The following is a 17,959-nucleotide window of genomic DNA, read 5'->3' as shown; positions in this document are numbered from 1 at the left end:
GGGCCATCAGAAGGCAAGTATATATATCTTATTTTTTACCATTCTTTACGGTCACACTATATAAATCCATGCCGGCTGCATGGATTTATATAGTGTGACCAAGTTGTCAAGCACTTTCCAAGTGATGCTAAAATCGCTTGGAAAGCACTTGACAACCCGCATGCGGAAATGCATGTGAAGAACTCTTCACATCCGCTTGTCCCTGGCAGGAATAATGCATGTACAATCCGCATGTACAATCCGCATGTACAATCCGCATGCGTTTTTTCTGCCAGGGAGATGCAGAAATGCCTAGGAAAAAATCCTGAGCATTTCTGCATCGTGGCACATAGCCTAAGGGTCTTGCCCTTTGCTCTCAGCACCTAACTGGTTTATTTTTGTATGCTGACTTCCAAAAATGGTATCTACTAATACAGCCATTACTTACTTTCAACACTTTGGCATATATAGAAGATCTGCGGTATAATGCAGCCGACCATTACTTGTGTTTCCTCCTTTCTAATACTAAGAGATGGAGGTACTACAATATACAAATTTTGGCATATAAAAAAAGTAATGATCGGTAGTAAACAATGGTGATTAACAGTTCCATAGATCACCAGTGGTTCAGATATCACTTATGGTCCATTTGCATGGGCCTATTTCTGCCCATTAACAAGCCCTGATCAATTATACAGTGGGTACGGAAAGTATTCAGACACCTTTAAATTATTCACTGTTTCATTGCAGCCATTTGGTAAATTCTAAAAAGTTCATTTTTTTCTCATTAACGTACACTCTGCACTCCATCTTGACTGAAAAAAAAACAGAAATGTAGAAATGTTTACAAATTTATTAAAAAAGAAAAACTGAAATATCACATGGTCAATAAGTATTCAGACCCTTTGCTCAGACACTCATATTTAAGTTACATGCTGTCCATTTCCTTGTGATCCTCCTTGAGATGGTTCTACTCTTTCATTGAAGTCCAGCTGTGCTTAATTAAACTGATAGGACTTGATTTGGAAAGGCACACACCTGTCTATATAAGACCTCCCAGCTCACAGTGCATGTCAGACCAAATGAGAATCATGAGTTCAAAGGAACTGCCCAAGGAGCTCAGAGACAGAATTGTGGCAAGGCACAGATCTGGCCAAGATGGGAGAAAGTTCCACAAAGTCAACTATCGCTGCAGCCCTCCACCATACGGGCCTTTATGGCAGAGTGGTCCGACGGAAGCCTCTCCTCAGTGCAAGGCATATGAAAGCCCGCATAGTTTGCTTAAAAACACATGAAGAACTCCCAGACTATGAGAAATAAGATTCTCTGGTCTGATGAGATGAAGATAGAACTTTTTGGTGATAATTCTAAGTGCGGTATGTGTGGAGAAAACCAGGCACTGCTCATCACCTGGCCAATGCAATCCCAACAGTGAAACATGGCGGTGACAGCATCTTGCTATGGGGGGTGTTTTTCAGCTGCAGGGACAGAATGACTGGTTGCAATTGAAGGAAACATGAATGCTGCCAAGTACAAAGATATCCTGGATGAAAACCTCTTCCAGAGTGCTCTGGACCTCAGACTTGGCCGAAGGTTCACCTTCCAACAAGACAATGACCCTAAGCACACAGCTAAAATAACAAAGGAGTGGCTTCAGAACAACTCTGTGACCATTCTTGACTGGCCCAGCCAGAGCCCTGACCTAAACTCAATTGAGCATCTCTGGAGAGACCTGAAAATGGCTGTCCACCAATGTTCACCATCCAACCTGACGGAACTGGAGAGGATCTGCAAGGGAGAATGACAGAGGATCCCCAAATCCAAGTGTGAAAAACTTGTTGCATCATTCCCAAGAAAACTCATGGCTTTACTAGCTCAAAAGGGTGCTTCTACTCAATACTGAGCAAAGGGTCTGAATACTTATGACCTTGTGATATTTCAGTTTTTATTTTTTAATAAATTTGCAAAAATTTCTACATTTGTTTTTTTTCAGTCAAGATGGGGTGCAGAGTGTACATTGATGAGAAAAAAATGATCTTTTAAGAATTTACCAAATGGCTGCAATGAAAAAAATTGTGAACAATTTAAAGGAGTCTGAATACTTTCCGTACCCACTGTATAATTAAATCAGTGCTCGTTTACTAATATGTTTACACAGGCCAATGGGAATACAATCGATAGGTCCCTGCAAACAGCATCGTGTTATCAGTACAAACCCTTTTTACACAGTTGATGTGCTGCCAATATTAAGATTAATGAAGCATCTTTCTTATTGGTTGCATAATTGCCCGAAAGTTTACAAAGGCCGACAACCAGAAATGAGCCTTACAAACAGTCATTTTCCAATTGTCATCTAGTGTAAATGCACCTTTAAACTGTGGCATTAAAGAGTAACCATCATTTTAACTTTTATTTCATAAATCAATTGAACACATTAAAATAAGCAACTATGTAATACATGTTATTAGAGAAATCTGCTTATTTCTTCTCCTGGATTGATCTTTCACTCTTAATTTATTGATACAATCTATAAAATGTGTTTTAATAATAATTTTTATTTATATAGTGCCAACATATTCTGCAGCACTTTACAATTAAGCTATGATATATACAGACAATAAATTCAATACAAGATAAGACAGTTTAAACAGTTACATTAGGAGTGAGGGTCCTGCTCTCAAGCTTACAATCTACAAGGAAATGGGGGACACAATAAGTGAAAAGTGCTTGTTATTTCAGGTCTGGCAATTATATTAAATAGGGATTTTCATATAAAGCTGCATGATCCGGTCATCAGTCAGTATGTTTAAGTGCAATCCTCAAGTCCCGAGTGCAGTTATCGTGTGCATGCAGGGTGTGGAGACAGATGAAGAGGAGGGAACAGATTCTGAAAAATATTTAGAAGGAGGGAACAGGGGAAAGTAGCTAAGGTGGTAGGCTTGTTTAAAGAGATTAGTTTTTAAAGCACGCCTGAAGACATGGGGGCTAGACATCAATCGGATCGCCTGGGGTAGTGCATTCCAGAGAACTGGCACAGCACGAGAGAAGTCTTGGACACGGAGGTGCGAGGTTCGGATTATGGGGGATGTTAGTCTTAGGTCATTTGTAGAACGAAGGGCACATGTAGGGCGATAGACAGAGATGATAGAGGAGATATAAGGTGGTGCAGAACTGTGGAGAGCTTTGTGGGTGAGAACGATGAGATTATATTGGACCCTGTAGCGGACCCTGTGAAGACTGATTTTCCCATTACTGAGATAGGAGATGGCAGTTGGTGCTTTTAGAATTCTGTGGAGAAGGGAGGAGGAAGGAGCTAGAGACACACATGGACATTCTGCTGTAAGTTCTCCAAAAACGACAGTTGTTGCTCATAAAGTTATATGAAAAACTGTAGCTGTCATCTCCTATCTTAATAATGGGAAAATCTGTATTCACTGAAGACAGATTTTACCTATGAATTGTGAATTTTGAGTGGATTTCTTTAATAAAATATATTGCAGAGTTTCTTATTTCCATGTGTACTATTGATTTATGAACAAAGAAATAAAAACGATTGTTACTCATTGAATAAACATCAGATTAATTAATATAATTAGTATAGCTGTACCTCACATTACTATCAAGTTCTTCCATCACAGTCAGTAGGCATGGAGGGCTGGGAAGTTAGTGCCCTTGTGATCAAGCTTGCCCTGCAAAGACACATGTAAAGAAACACAAATGAGTTTACTATTCGCAGCATACAATGGTGTAATAGAGTCTATATATAAGTAAGCATAGAGGAAGGCAACATAACACAAAAAAACAGGGTCCCAACTGATCTTCTTCAGGTTTGAGAACATGCTTCATAATTGGAGCGGATATAAAATCAGTGCTTGAGCTGACAAAACAAAGCCTTTGCCTCATCCATGTAATATTTATGGACCCCTTCCTCTATATAGCGGCGCGTTTCAAAGTAACTCATGGCTCTCTGGGCTAGTCATAGAGGTGCAGAATGTAGGTTCTCAGCCTTGAGATCCTTAAGGATAAATGTCCTCCACAATGAATTAAAAATACAAAAACCTGTTTATTCACAGACTTTTCAAGGCAGAACACTCTGTGGTGAAACGATTATTTCCAACTATTACGTTATTTTCTTTGCTCCACAACTTCAGATTAGCTTCTTTTCTGGCATACTGATGAAGGTCTAATGACTGAAAAACATTTTACCACAGTCTGTTATACTCAGAAAAATCTGTAAAAAAACCCCCTAATTTTTGCATGTTTTTTTGGGTATGCAAGATGTTTATAGCTGCCCAAGCATGAAAAACTCACCCACCTAACTTACCTAACCATATGTAGATATCTGTCATACAGTACATATACTGTAGTAGACAATCTTACACTGCTAGTCCATGGGTTCAGTTTCTTACAAACTTTTTATTTCCGTCAAATACTTCAGCGGGCATCAATTTGCCGAACTCAGAGGTTTATGCAAACTATTAGATTTCTGAAATGATGAGCAAGTGCACTTTTATTATTGCCACTCTAAGAATTCCAGCTACAAAACCACCACCAATGTGACATTCTTGGTGGGCATTTTTTAAAAATTGATGTTCTTTTTGAAACCAGTGTAGCAGATGAGCCAGCTCATTGTGTGGTAATTTTGGTCCAGTTAGGATTGAAGTGATTCTAGTTTGACCATTTAAATGGAATCTGTAATTTGGATCAACCCTCCTAAGCCATCTATATGGGCATGTAGACCATAGGAAGTTGAATAAAATGATACCTTGATATCTGCGATCTGATGTTTTATTCCTAAGATATCCAGGTTTTTCTTAATATGTAAATGAGCTGTAAAGATCCATGGGCTGGACACTGATCTTACAGAGAATCTGCACCCAGAGCTTATTTTTAATAAAAGGGGGGGTTTCCATTGTGATACCTGTAACTAACACAGAACAGGAGAAATTAACTTTGATAACAAACACATTAGCACATTGGCAGCTGCAGCTCTCACAGCTCTGCTGTAACCCTGTCTGCCTGTGAGATGGAAGTTGAAGCTCAGAAGAACCTGCAGATGTTTCAGTTATAATCAGACATAGCTCTCATCACGGGTGTGTCAGGGTTGTCAGAGAGTCATACGGTGTTCAGCTGTAGAAGGTCGCTGCGTTTGGCCTTACAAACATCTCCCTGATCCTTTTGTTATTCCTCACTCTTTAGGACCCAGTGTTGATCCTCACCTTGCTTGGGGATTATACCTTTCCCTTTAGGATCCTGAGTTATCCTCACCTTTCTGCTGTTAATCAGCACTTTCTTCCTGTGTCCTTAAATACACTCAGGCCCTCAGAAAGTTGCTGGTGATAGCGTGATATACCTATTCAAGCCTGGGATTCTAGTAGTCAACTAGAATCACCTTGAATTTCTAAATGGATTGTTGCTGTGCTTTCTCCCATGTCATTTTGGAGCTAAGTATATTCCCGTTTGTTTCCCCTGTGTGTTCTTTAGTTTGCAGTGGGGCTGACTTAGTGTTTCGGTTTCCTCCAGGTTCTCCGGTTTCCCCCCACACTCCAAAGACATACCGAGGGGGAATGTAGATTGTGAGCCCCAATGGGGACAGTGGATATAATGTCTGTAAAGTGCTGTGGAATTAATGGTGCTGTATAAGTGAGTAAAATAAATAAATAAAATAAATAAAAAAATATATAAAGTGCAATAGTGCTGACAGTTTCGGGAAACAAAAGCAATGTTATGAAAAAAATATGCTCAATTAGCAATAAACATAGGGGAATAATTGGGAAAACACCAAAGGGGATGACAGCCTAAAACAAATGGCAAATAGTATACATTATCTTAGTGGGCTCCAATCAGGACTGATTAATATACAGTAGTACATATCCAGATATTATGTCATTGCATTAACAAGTGTGCTAGTTTAAACAGATATCAAAGCAAGCAATATAGTTAACTGGAACCAGCAGACTTATCTGTTAGTCCCAATGCGTTTCTCCCCTTCCTAGTTTGGGGTTCATCATGGGACCTTATCAGGAGAAAGCCACAATGGGTTAGTGGGCTAATATGGGAAACAGGTACATCCCAACCAGAAAATGACCATGCGGATCGCAGATAACAAGATTTCATTTTATTCAGCTTCCTATGACCTATATGCCCATATAGACTGCTTAGGAGGGTTGATCCTACTGACAGATTCCCTTTAATATCTCATTGCTCAGTTCAGCCACTTCTACACACAGACAAACTACAAGCCCTTTAAAATAAAAATTGCCAGATTTGAAGCCTCGTTTCTTGCGCAGACTGTCTTTTCCAAGCAATTCTTTTCTCTGCTGTGCCATCATTGATGAGTATATTGTGTTCCAACATCAATAAATGCTGCAGGCCTCTAAATGTCTTAAACTAAAAGAACAGACTTATTGAAAATGAATTATCCATAGATTTGGGCTTGATTCATAATCTCGCTCTCCTGCTAAATCTAGAAATACTGTCTTGCAGGCTGATACTAAACGAGCAGCTGTAGGTTTAGCAGGGTGCAGTTAGGCTTCTTTCATCATATTAACTTTGTAGCAGTCAGGAACTGCTTTGGATTTAAAAGTAAGAGTCTTTCTCCGGATGACAGATTAATTTAGATGTGAAGATTTGATAACTGTGTAATCCTAGTGATCCCAAGAGTGAAGTTATAAATTGCCGTATATCGATTACAGAGGAGTCACATCAAGGGTCTCCCATCACATCCCCATTTATCTGTGATGCATGCTCCCAAAGGAATTACACTATGCAATTGCCTGTCTTCACAATTAAAAGATTGAGGTTACTCACACATAAATAATCTACTGTAGGTGTCTAATTAAATCCTGTATGACTATTCAAAGCTTAAAATGAAAATTACTTGTCACAGTGATAGCATTCGATTTCTTATTTAAGGCACAATTAATGATTTTCACAAAGACTTTCAATTGGATAATTTACTTTAATTTCCATTTTTTAAGTGGACTGTAGGTCCTAAATTTTTTACGTAAATACATATAATTATATATGATTTAAACACATCTCTTATGTCACCACGAATGTAAAACCTCCCTTTCAAGCACATTTCATCTTGCTTCCACTTCAAAATTCTGCATGCACTTCCAAGGAAAAAATAAATTATCTAGAACACTTCTTGAACCACACATGGCATCTCCAGGTGCAGCTTTTGATCTAGTTCTTGAGCTAAAACCAGAAATGGATCCAACAAGGAGGTTAGAAGGAGAAATAAGTAGTAATGAGCGAGCATACTCGCAAGTACTCTGTACTCACCCGAGCATCTCAATACTTGAGATGCTCGGAGCTCGCCGAGTACTTGCCAGATGCTCGGGCAGATGCTCGGGTCCCGTCCCTGCATGTTTGACGCTCTTAACAGAGCCAATGAACATGCAGGGATTGCCTGCCACTTACTGTAATGACGCAGCCATGTTGGTTGTGGCATTACAGTGGTTGGCTGGCCGCACAGTGTCATCCGGTCTATATAAGACTGGCGCCACCGTGCTCATCAGTCTACTCCGCTATCAGACAGTATAGGGAGAGGTGTTGCTAAACTAGGGAGAGATTCGCTTGTTTATTAGGTAGTGTAGGTAGAACAAAAGTATATTACACATATCCATCTCAACAAACAGTCCTTCTGAGGACTAATCCATCTGCAGAGATATCAGGCAGGCAGTGTATATAGCAGACTGCAGTGCATATAGCACAAGAGGCTCCATTCCAGTTCTGTCTGCTGCTGCTGTTAGACATTTCTAGACATAGGCCCAGGTCTCAGGGGCCAGGAATAATTTTTTTTTTATCTTAATCCTCATTATTTGCTTAAAAAGCAATCCAGAGAACACCGTTTTTCTGCGCCATTTGCTTGTTGGCAGTGCAGAATACAGCCAGTTCCTTTCCATATTACAGAGCTAAAAATCGAGCTATTTAAAACTGTGGTTTCTTCGTCACACGGATCACATATACGTTTTCAGAAAATACTGCCATTTCTGGCCTCCATTAAAAATTTGTTTGTGTGTCAGCTAAGTTTTTGACACCGGTTTGATGTTCAAAATAGTTACCTACAGGCCAGGAATTTAAAAACTGTGTTTTCTCCGTCATACGGATCACATATAATTTCGCTCCAAATTCAGCCATTTGTAGTGAGCGTGGAAAATATTCTCCATTTAAAATGGGCAAGGCGTGTGGCAAGGGACGGGGAACTGGACGTGATGGTGCATGCAGAGGCCGAGGCTAAGCTGAAATTGTGCCGAAACAAGCACCCACATCTTCTCCCCCGACCTTCCTGTCCCCAATTCCTAGGGGACCGCAGCACACCACTATTGAACCCAGAGCCATGTCAAAAGGTTGTTGGTTGAATAGCGGATAATGCTTCTGTGGCACCCCAGGGGTCCGGTTGCCACATTGGCATTGCCTTCTTCACAAGAGGTGATGCCATACCTGGAAGAAAACAGAAGTCTCCTAGTCAGGTATACTAGCATGCAACACTTTCCTGGCTCCAGACCAGCAAGGGGAGCTCCTCCCTTAGCAACTGGAATCTGGAGGCGGGGTTAGTTAAAGTTAGTAAGAGGAGTTGAATACAGGACAGCGACGAGGAAAAACCTGGGTAGTGGAGCTGCACGGCATCTTACCCCAGAGGGGAGCGTAGAAGAACCAGACACCGGAGTCCGAGGTTGTGGGGCAGTGAAGGACCAGCAGCAGAAACTGGATTGCAGGAGACTGCAGGTCTCCTGGCCCCATCAGACGCCTGGAGGCTCAGCGGCACATAGGGCCCAGCACCGCCACGTGAGATCGACACTCCAGGAAGGCCCGAGCTGCCTGCCATATGGGTGAGCACAAAGACGTTTTACTCAGGGACGAGGGCCACAGCACCGCTATAAGCAGCAGGGCCAAAGAGAATAGCGCAAAGGGAAGGCCTACAACTTCACCTGGCAAGGTGGATTCCCAACTTGCTTCCAGGCCGCCCGGACCTCTACCAGCAGCTAGTACCCGTGCCCCGGTCTGCCTAACCACCGCAAGTAAAGATAAGAGGAAACCGCCATTAAGTTGTGGACTGGTCATTATCTGCGCCAAACCCCTGCACTACACTGCACAGCAACATCTATCACATCACCACTTCCTGCCCTGGAGCTAAGCTCTGCCTGTGGAGAGCTGAATCAACTCTGCTGTATCATCATCAGCTCCAGAGGATCTGCACAGCAGCGGCGGCCCCATATAGCCGCATATCACAGGTGGCGTCACGAATATTATATATAAAAACTATATTCCCTTTTCTTTATTCCCCTTTTATTGACCACCCTGGGTCACGGACCGGGTCACCGCCACTGTGACATCCCCCAGCATCAACAGGCCCAGCTACTGAGAACTCCACGGCCCAGGGGGTGCTTCACTTCCAGTCATTTTGCCGCCACCACCACCACCCTGTCTTCCACATGGTCAAGTCTCAGTAGCCGTGAGTCTGGGCTGCATATTCCTCACCCGTATCCTCCTTCCTCCCACCATGCCAAGTGCCCGGAGACAACTGATCCCACACTTGGACACTCAGAAGAGCTGTTCAATTTTCCATTTATAGATTCGGGCCTCTTGTCCGGTCCACTTGAAGCGGGACAAGAGGAGATCGCATGTAGCGATGCCCAAATATTTGAGGAGCCAAGGTCACACGAAGGCGACGGTGGGAAAGTGTCACAAGAGGTGGAAGATGATGAGACAATTGTCAGGAGGAGGACCAGGGTGCGTAAGTGGAAGACGAGGTGGTGGATGATACAGTAACTGACCCAAACTGGCAGTAGGACATGCAGAGCGAGGACAGCAGCACACAGGGGGAGGGGGAGGCAGAGCACCCCAACAGGCAGGAAGTAGCAGTCTGGTGGTCACAGACAGAAGGCAGGCAACCGTTCCCCGTAACACCGACACGAAGGAAGTTGCCAGTACAACTGTTAGGTCTTCCCGAGTCTGGTTGTTTTTTAAAGACTCTGCCAATAACCCCAAAAAGGCCATTTGCATTACCTGCCAGGCCAGCATCAGCAGGGGTGGCAAAACTAGCAGCATGACCACCACAAGCATGATCAGGCACATGGCAGCAAAGCACCCGACTTTGTGGGCCGAACCCCAGGGTTCAGGAACAGTGTCTGCGGGTGGCACCATTGCTTCTACTGCTGTTGTACATGCAAGTTAATCCCCTGTCCATGGTGCATGCGAAGATGCTTCCTGCCCTGCACCTGTCATTGCACACTCTCAAGTAGCAGTATCAGGAAGCACGTCCACGTCCTTGTCCCAGCGCAGCGTTCAGTTGTCCATACCCCAGTCCTTGGATCGCAAGTGAAAATACGCAGCCAACGCCTCACAGGCCACACTACTAAATTTTCACATTTCACGACTTCTTGCGCTCGAAATGTTGCCTTTTAGGCTCGTGGAGACGGAAGCATTCCCCAACTTCATGGCGGCGGCCATCTCTCGGTACTCAGTCACCAGCCGCCACTATTTCTCCCAGTGTGCTGTCCCCGCATTACACAAGCACATGTCCCAAAACATTAGCCGTGCCCTCAACAACGAAATTACCAGGAAAGTCCACCTAACCACGGACACGTGGACAAGTGCTTCTGGGAGGGGACGGTACATCTCACTGACGGCACACTAAGTTAACATAGTGGAAACCGGGTCCCAGTCGGACCTTGGGACATTTTGGGTGACTCTTCTAGAATCACGCTACAAGGAGAACTTTATATCTCTTATTCCTGAGGCGGACAGGTCTTCAAAAATGGTGCAATACCAGAAGGCCCTTGTTGCGGAGCTATTAAAAAAATTCTCATCTGAAAACGCTGGCGGCAGAGGTCACATTTCGTTGGACAACCAAGGACTACAGGCGAGAGAGACACCACTCCACTCCAGCAGAGGCAGGGGAACACTGTCAAAGTTCTGGGATAATTTTCTCAGCCTCTCCCATCACACAGGCCCTGAGGCACGGGGTACTCTCGCAAGAAGTGCAAAGTTTAGGAAGATGCTGAGGGAGTACCTTACCGACCGTACCAACATCCTCCCTGATTCCTCTGTGCCTTATAATTATTGGGTATCCAAGCTGGATACGTGGAATGAACTGGCTCTCTATGCCTTGGAGGTCCTGGGCTGCCCTGCTGCCAGTGTTTTATCAGAGTCGAATTTTATTGCCGCTGGTGGAATTATAACTGATAGGCACATCCGCCTGTCAAATGAAAATCCTGACAGGCTGACTCTAATAAAAAATGAACAAGGGCTGGATTGTGCCAGACTTCTCAACACCACCAAATGATAGCAGCGTAACAAACTCAAATCCAGTGTCTTTTTTTGGGAGGTGTATTCCCATGCACCCTTTCACACCCACACATGAGTATACGCTTCCTTATTTTGGCTATTTGCTCTTGTCCTCCTCCTTATCCTCATCCTCATCCTGCACCACCATATCACCAGGGTGACCATGGTCTGTGATGAAACACCCACATAATTTTTTTAAAGGGTCTTTATGATGCCCGTAAAAAAAATTGTATACAGTATGTTCATGTATACCCCCCAGGGGTAACTGTTTGTCACACCATACACTTAGTGCATGGGCATTACAAGTATAGGAGACCCGCTCCTTTCTAATTGGAACATTTTTTTTATGAGGCCCTCCTCCATGTCTCTTCCAAGGGGCATTGGAGTGCCTCCCAATTTTTGGCAACCCTTGCATTCACTACACTATGGGAAACCCACTTCCTAATAATGGGAACATTGTTTTCAGGAGACCCTCCTCTAAGTCTCTTCAAAGTAGTATTGGGGTGCGTCCAAATATTGGGCAGCCCTGCCACTCCCTGCATACGAAATAACAGTATAGGAGACCCACTCTTTAGTAATGGGAACAACAAAGCATAGCCGGCTGATGGCTCTCTAAGAATAGTAATGGCCGCCTGATGGTCCTATAAAAATAGGCTTTGTGACTTTCAAAGTCCCTCCTTCATAAATTAAACAGGATGTGTCTGATCATGTCTCACATGCCACATGGACAGATAAGGTTGTAAAATGTTAAAATGACATTTCCCGGTGAATGCATTTGTCACGGTTGAAAGCAATACAAAAGTGCAAAAACGCATCAAAAACACTACGTGTGAACATAGCCTATGGTTTGGAGGAGTATCTTTGTTTTTGGTTATTAATTTTGCCTTATATACAAGTCATTACCCTGGAAAGGTTGTTTGTTAACATATTTCCCAGGAAAATCCATTTTGGTTTCGTTTTTATATGTTTTATTGTGAATCCGTAAAAGTGGCGTAATAATTTGACAACGTTGTTGACAGCAGTGATCTGGGAGTCAGAAATGCTTCCAGGGGTCTTCCCCATGCTGTTCCCATGCCATTTGAGCTCTGTTCCCATCGATTTGGGTAATTTTTAGGCCCTCTGCAGACCGCCAGGGAAAGCTGCCTGAAAAATGCTCGAGTTTCCAATAGACATACATTGGGCTTGTTGCTCGGGTCGAGCACCCGAGTATTCCAATGTGCTGGACCCGAGCATCGAGCACCCTAGCGTTTTAGTGCTCGCCCATCACTAGACATAAGTCTTCACTTTAGATTTCACATTCTTTTTTAAATCAAATAATGTCTTTAATTCAAAATACTACATGTACCTCCACCTTTATCATAAAGTGGACCACAGAGTTCAATTTGACTTAAATGAATTAAATCTAGTCTATATTAGTGTTGAGCCACCCCCGTAGTGTTCGAGTTCGGTTCGTCGAACACCCGTATGTTCGACGAACTGTTCGTCGAACTGTTCAACGAACACCTTTGAACATCGTTAAAACCAATGGCAGGCAAACACATAGCAACACATAGAAAACACAGAGAAAACACTTCAAAGGTGTCCAAAAGCTGACAAACTGCTCAGAAGACACAACTAACACATGGAAAAGTGACAAGTACATATAGTCTTGCGAAAAGAAAAGAGGTGGAGGAGTAAAAGGAGGGGGAGACACAGATATAGGCTTCTCACGCCCTTCTAAAGCCAAAAAAGTGCGAAGCCGACACGGCCAGTCCGTTCCTGCCCGTGCGACCTCCGTGTCGCCGTGTTTGTGCCAGAGCTGCGGTGGACCCTGACTGCCAGCCCCCCTCTCCCAATACTGGTGCCTGTCCGCTGGTGGGTCGAGCGAGCCCCCCTGCGGTGGAGGCAGGTCTAAGCTTTTTCATTTAAATTGTCTCTCTAATTTGAATGAGTACACTTTAAGTCCTTTTAGGATCTATTGGAGGGCAAGTCTGATGCCAGCAGCAGTTGGAATTCCAGCTCCAGTAGCGTCCACTAAAGCTGCTGCAGTTAAAAAGCTTTTATAAGGATCGAGCTTGGCGGTCCACCGCAAGGCGTCCTACCGCCAGTCCCAGCCCCTGTGCCTTGGGATGCCTCCCCGATGCTCTTCACTGAGTGTCCCGGGGGCCCGAACCATTTCCTTTGAAAAAATTAAGTGTCCAAACTACAGGTGGTGTAGCTTGCTTAACAGCTGGGATAATCCGTTGACTAGCAGACACTGCTACTAGGCACAAAGTATTTCCTGGGCTAGATGCAGTTAAAAATTTGTAATTGGATACTCTCGTTGGATGCTGAGAAAGCATTCCATAGAGTCTTTTGGCACGCCATATATTATTCTCTTAAAAAGCTTGGGGTAGGGGTCTAGGGGACCCTTTTATAGCCAAAATCATGGCCCTGTATCGCAATACGTCACCTAGGCTGAAGATAAATGGAACTGTAGCACCCTGAGGGCTCGGTTGCTACAGAGGTATTGCACCTCACCCAGAGGTGTGATATCTCACTCTCAGGTAAGGATGGAGTGTGGATCAGGACCCCGACACCTGCATGCATTACACCACATTGCCGTGGGGCAAGGCGACCAATATGCCCCTGAGATGGGCACGACAGTCCCTGTCCCTGGCTGGAGTGGGGGGAGGGAACACCGAGGAAGGGGAACCCTGTAGTGCAGGAGCAGGGAGGAAGCAGTTCCTGGGTGCATTGAGAAGGGAGTATAAAAGGTGGGCACCAATTTAGTTCAGTGCAGAGAAGTCTGAGCAGAAGTGACAGGGAGCAGGGGCTCTGCATGAGCTCTGCTCCAGAGGCGGGCCTAGTAACAGAGGCCCAGGCCTGGAAGAGGGAGAAGGAAGGAAGAGGAGCGGAGAAGGCTCCAGGAACGAGGAACGAAGGGATCCCAGGGGTGCGGACGGGCGAGTCGCCACCGCACGCCCGAATCCACCTGCGTGGAGGGGTCAGGCCAAAGGGGGAGACCGGTCCCCGAAACTAGTGGAGGCGGGAAACGACCCTCAGCTAGAAACCGGAGGCTGTGACATTTTATGTGGCGCAGCCCCTCACTACACCAGCTAGGAAGGCACCACATAGGGTAAGGGAAACTGGCACCAAGTTTACCAAGAGGAGGCCCGAGGCAGCTGGACAGAAGGGTGGTCACTGGTGGGGTAAGAAAGGCCAGATAAAGGACACACAAAGGGGGTCCTGTGAAGCGCTCCAAAGTTATCTGGGAGTTGGCCGAGCCCCTCACCTGGAAAGCACAGTACGACGTGGGCAGCCGTTACCTGCAGAAGTGGTCTGGATAATAAGAACTGTGAGTAAAGACCCTGGACTGCATCACTGACTCCGTGTCGTTACTGCTGCTGCCCTGCACCATCACCCCCATCATCAGCATACACTGCCCTGAGGCTATACTCCTCCTGTGGGGAGTAATACTACGCTCTACTGCACCCACAACACCAGCCTCAGCGGTCTGCCCTGCAGCGGCGGTTCACTCTGACCCCAATCCACGGGTGGCGTAATCGGACATTTAAACATCAAAACCACATAAATAGTTCCGCCACTGGTTTGACCACCCTCAGCCACGGAACCGGGTCGCCGCCACGGAGACTACAACCCCCAGCATCCACCAAAAAGGGTCCGGCTCTGGGTGTCCCAAGGGCCAGGGGGTGCGTCAGAACATTTTCATCACCTTTCATAATCATCAATGGGACAAGGCAGGGATGTCCTCTGTCCCCTCTCTTATACATCCTAGTGACGGAGCACCTGCTCTCATCAATTCGCCATAACCCCAATATTAGGTGGATTGAGGTGGGAGGCACCGTGTACAAGTGCTCTGCATTTGCTGATGATGTCCTAGTATATATCACTCAATCACATATATCCATCCCTGCTGTTATGGCTGAAATAGATCACTTTGTTACATGGTCAAATTTTAAAATCAATGCAGCGAAGTCTGAGGCCCTCGATGTTTCCCTCCCCAAATCCATACAGGATTCCATCCAGTCCAACTTTCCCTTTGCCTGGCCCTCACAGGGTATCAAATACTTAGGAATTCGTATTCATAGAGACCTCTCCCGTCTATGTTATTTTAATTTTGGGCCCTTTAATGAACAACTCCATACAGACCACGGTTGGCAAGTTAGAACTGTAAGATTCACTACGTGAACCACTGGTGTTTTGTGGAAAAGCACATGTACACCGCGTTCCAAATTATTATGCAAAAAGTGTTTAGGAGTGATAAGGGAAGAATTTGTTTGTTTGTCAGTTAAACTCATTGATGGTGATGTGTGTCAGGTCTCTTTATATCACTGTAAGCAATTGCAGACACCTGTGCTAATTAGTTTGGCAGGTTTGTCCAATGAAAGGCAAGACTACTTAAGAAGGCTGTCCCACATTATTAAGCAGCCTACATTTTCTGCCAAAATGGGAAAGAAAAAGGATGTGTCGGCTGCTGAGAAGCAACAAATTGTGGAGTATTTAGGTCAAGGCATGACTACAATCAACATTGCCAAGACACTTCATCCTGATCATCGCACAATCAAGAAGTATGTAGCTGATTCACAGTACACACGTGTGCGTGCTGATAAGGGAAAATTGAGGACTCTTTCCTACAGGCAATTACGTCAGGTTAAAAGAGCAGCGGCAAAAAAGCCTTGTCATAGCAGCAGACAAGTTTTTGAAGCTGCTGGTGCCTCCAACGTCCCCCAAACAACAAGATGCAGGGTCCTTCAGAGGTTAGCAGCTGTGCGTAAGCCATCCTGTCGACCTCCTCTATCCACTGTACACAAGTAGAAACGGCTCCAGTGGGCCAAACAATACATGAAGACTGACTTCAAAACTGTTTTGTTCACCGATGAGTGCCGTGCAATGCTCGATGGTCCAGATGGATGGAGTGGAGGATGGCTGGTTGATGGACACCCCATGCAAACACGGCTACGGCGCCAACAAGGAAGAGGTGGAGTAATGTTTTGGGCTGGAATCATGGGGAGAGAGATTGTCGGCCCCTTTAGGATCCCTGAAGGGGTAAAGATGAACTCCATATTGTATGTGGAGTTTCTCAAACAGCACTTCCTGCCATGGTTCAAGAAGAAGAATCGTGTGTTCCACAGCAAGATCATTTTCATGCATGATAATGCACCGTCTCATGCTGGACATAGCACATCTGCATCTCTGGCTGATATGGGCATAAAAGGGGACAAACTTATGGTGTGACCCCAATGCTCCCCTGACCTCAACCCCATTGAGAACCTCTGGAGCATCATCAAAAGGAGTGTCTATGATGGCATGAGGCAGTTCACATCTAAGCAACAGCTCTGGGAGGGTATTCTGTCCTCATGCAAAACAACTGAAGCAGAAACCATCCAAAACCTGACAAATTCAATGGACGAGAGAGTTCAGAAGCTCCTTTCGAACAAGGGGTCCTATGTGTAAATGTAACATCACCTAGAATAAAGTTTTGAGTTGAAAAGTGTTTGCTTTCAGTTTCTAATAACCTGCTAATGCTTATAATTTCAAAAATGACCATTTTTTTGTTCTTTATTAAAATGAAAAGGTTGATCAAAGAGTGTGGGGGATCTAAGAGTGTGGCAACCCAGTAGTCAGGATTATTTCGAATTCTGACAATCTGAGGGTCATGTTGCAGGTAATGCAGCAAGAAGGCACTCATGTGTCTTGCGCATCTAGGAGCCCCAAAATTATTTTCCGGGCTAGATGCAGCTAAAAATTATTATTAATTTGAAAGCTGGTGGAGTTTAGTATAGATGGCCTAATAGAATCAGTACTGCACACTGCTACAAGGCCCAAATTATTTTCCAACCAAGATACAGATAAACATGATTAGTAATTTGAAAGCTTAAAATGGTTGGTGAGGTGATTTTAACAAATCATCAAGCTTTTACTCTCCCAAGGATGACACAGTGGCAGAAAAGTCGTTTCGGATCCATGATTTGTTCATCTTTATGAACGTGATTCTGTCTACATTATCAGTGGAGAGCCGCGAGCGCTTCTCTGTCAGCACACCACCAGCAGCGCTGAACACACGTTCAGACAGAACGCTGGCTGCGGGGCATGACAAGATCTCCAAGGCATAAGTGGCGAGCTCCGGCCATTTATCCAGATTGGAAGCCCAAAAAGAGCAAGGGTCCAGTGACACAGTCATGGCTTCAATGTTTACTTGGAGATACTCCTGTACCATCGTCTCTAGGAGTTGACTATGTGTCAGACTTCGTCTCCTGTGACCTTGCAAAGGATGGGCTAAAAAAGTGGTGAAATGATTCCGCAAAATTGATGTTACCAGCAGATACTGTGTTTCTGTTACGGTTTGAGTGCTGAACACTCGACGGTCCCATGGTTGGCAAGTTGGAACTGTGAGATTCACTACGTGCACCACTGGTGTTTTGTGGAAAAGCACATGTAAGATTCTAAACATCTTCGTCGCCATTTCAGAACTGTGCAGAAGGGTGCATCGGTCCCTGATCTGAGACCACTCCTCCAGCGTGATTTGCCCCACCTCTGGATCTAGTTGGACCAGGCTATACGTCAGAACGTATTACACCAGGGCTTGTCGGTGCTGCCACAGTCGCTGCAACATGTGCAGAGTTGAATTCCACCGGGTAGGCACATCGCATTTTAGCCGGTGAAGTGGCAGGCCCAACGACTTCTGTAGAGATGTAAGTCG

At 44.7% G+C, this 17,959-nt stretch overlaps 1 protein-coding gene across 3 annotated transcripts in view; it reads right to left on the bottom strand.

Moving 5' to 3' along the window:
- HTR4 (5-hydroxytryptamine receptor 4) overlaps positions 1-17,959 on the bottom strand; it is a 973,132-nt gene that overhangs the window by 657,199 nt on the left and 297,974 nt on the right. For all 3 annotated transcript variants that reach the window (XM_073651352.1, XM_073651353.1, XM_073651351.1), the window contains one exon: positions 3,587-3,668. In XM_073651352.1, coding sequence (XP_073507453.1) covers positions 3,587-3,612 — 26 coding nt within the window. In that variant the 5' untranslated portion in view covers positions 3,613-3,668. The remainder of the gene's footprint in view (positions 1-3,586; positions 3,669-17,959) is intronic.

The sequence above is a fragment of the Phyllobates terribilis genome, unplaced genomic scaffold (genome assembly GCF_046119375.1).
Source record: "Phyllobates terribilis strain yellow unplaced genomic scaffold, ASM4611937v1 Scaffold_11__3_contigs__length_659146591, whole genome shotgun sequence".
Classification (NCBI taxonomy): Eukaryota; Metazoa; Chordata; class Amphibia; order Anura; family Dendrobatidae; genus Phyllobates; species Phyllobates terribilis.
This window is presented reverse-complemented; position numbering and strand designations above follow the sequence as displayed.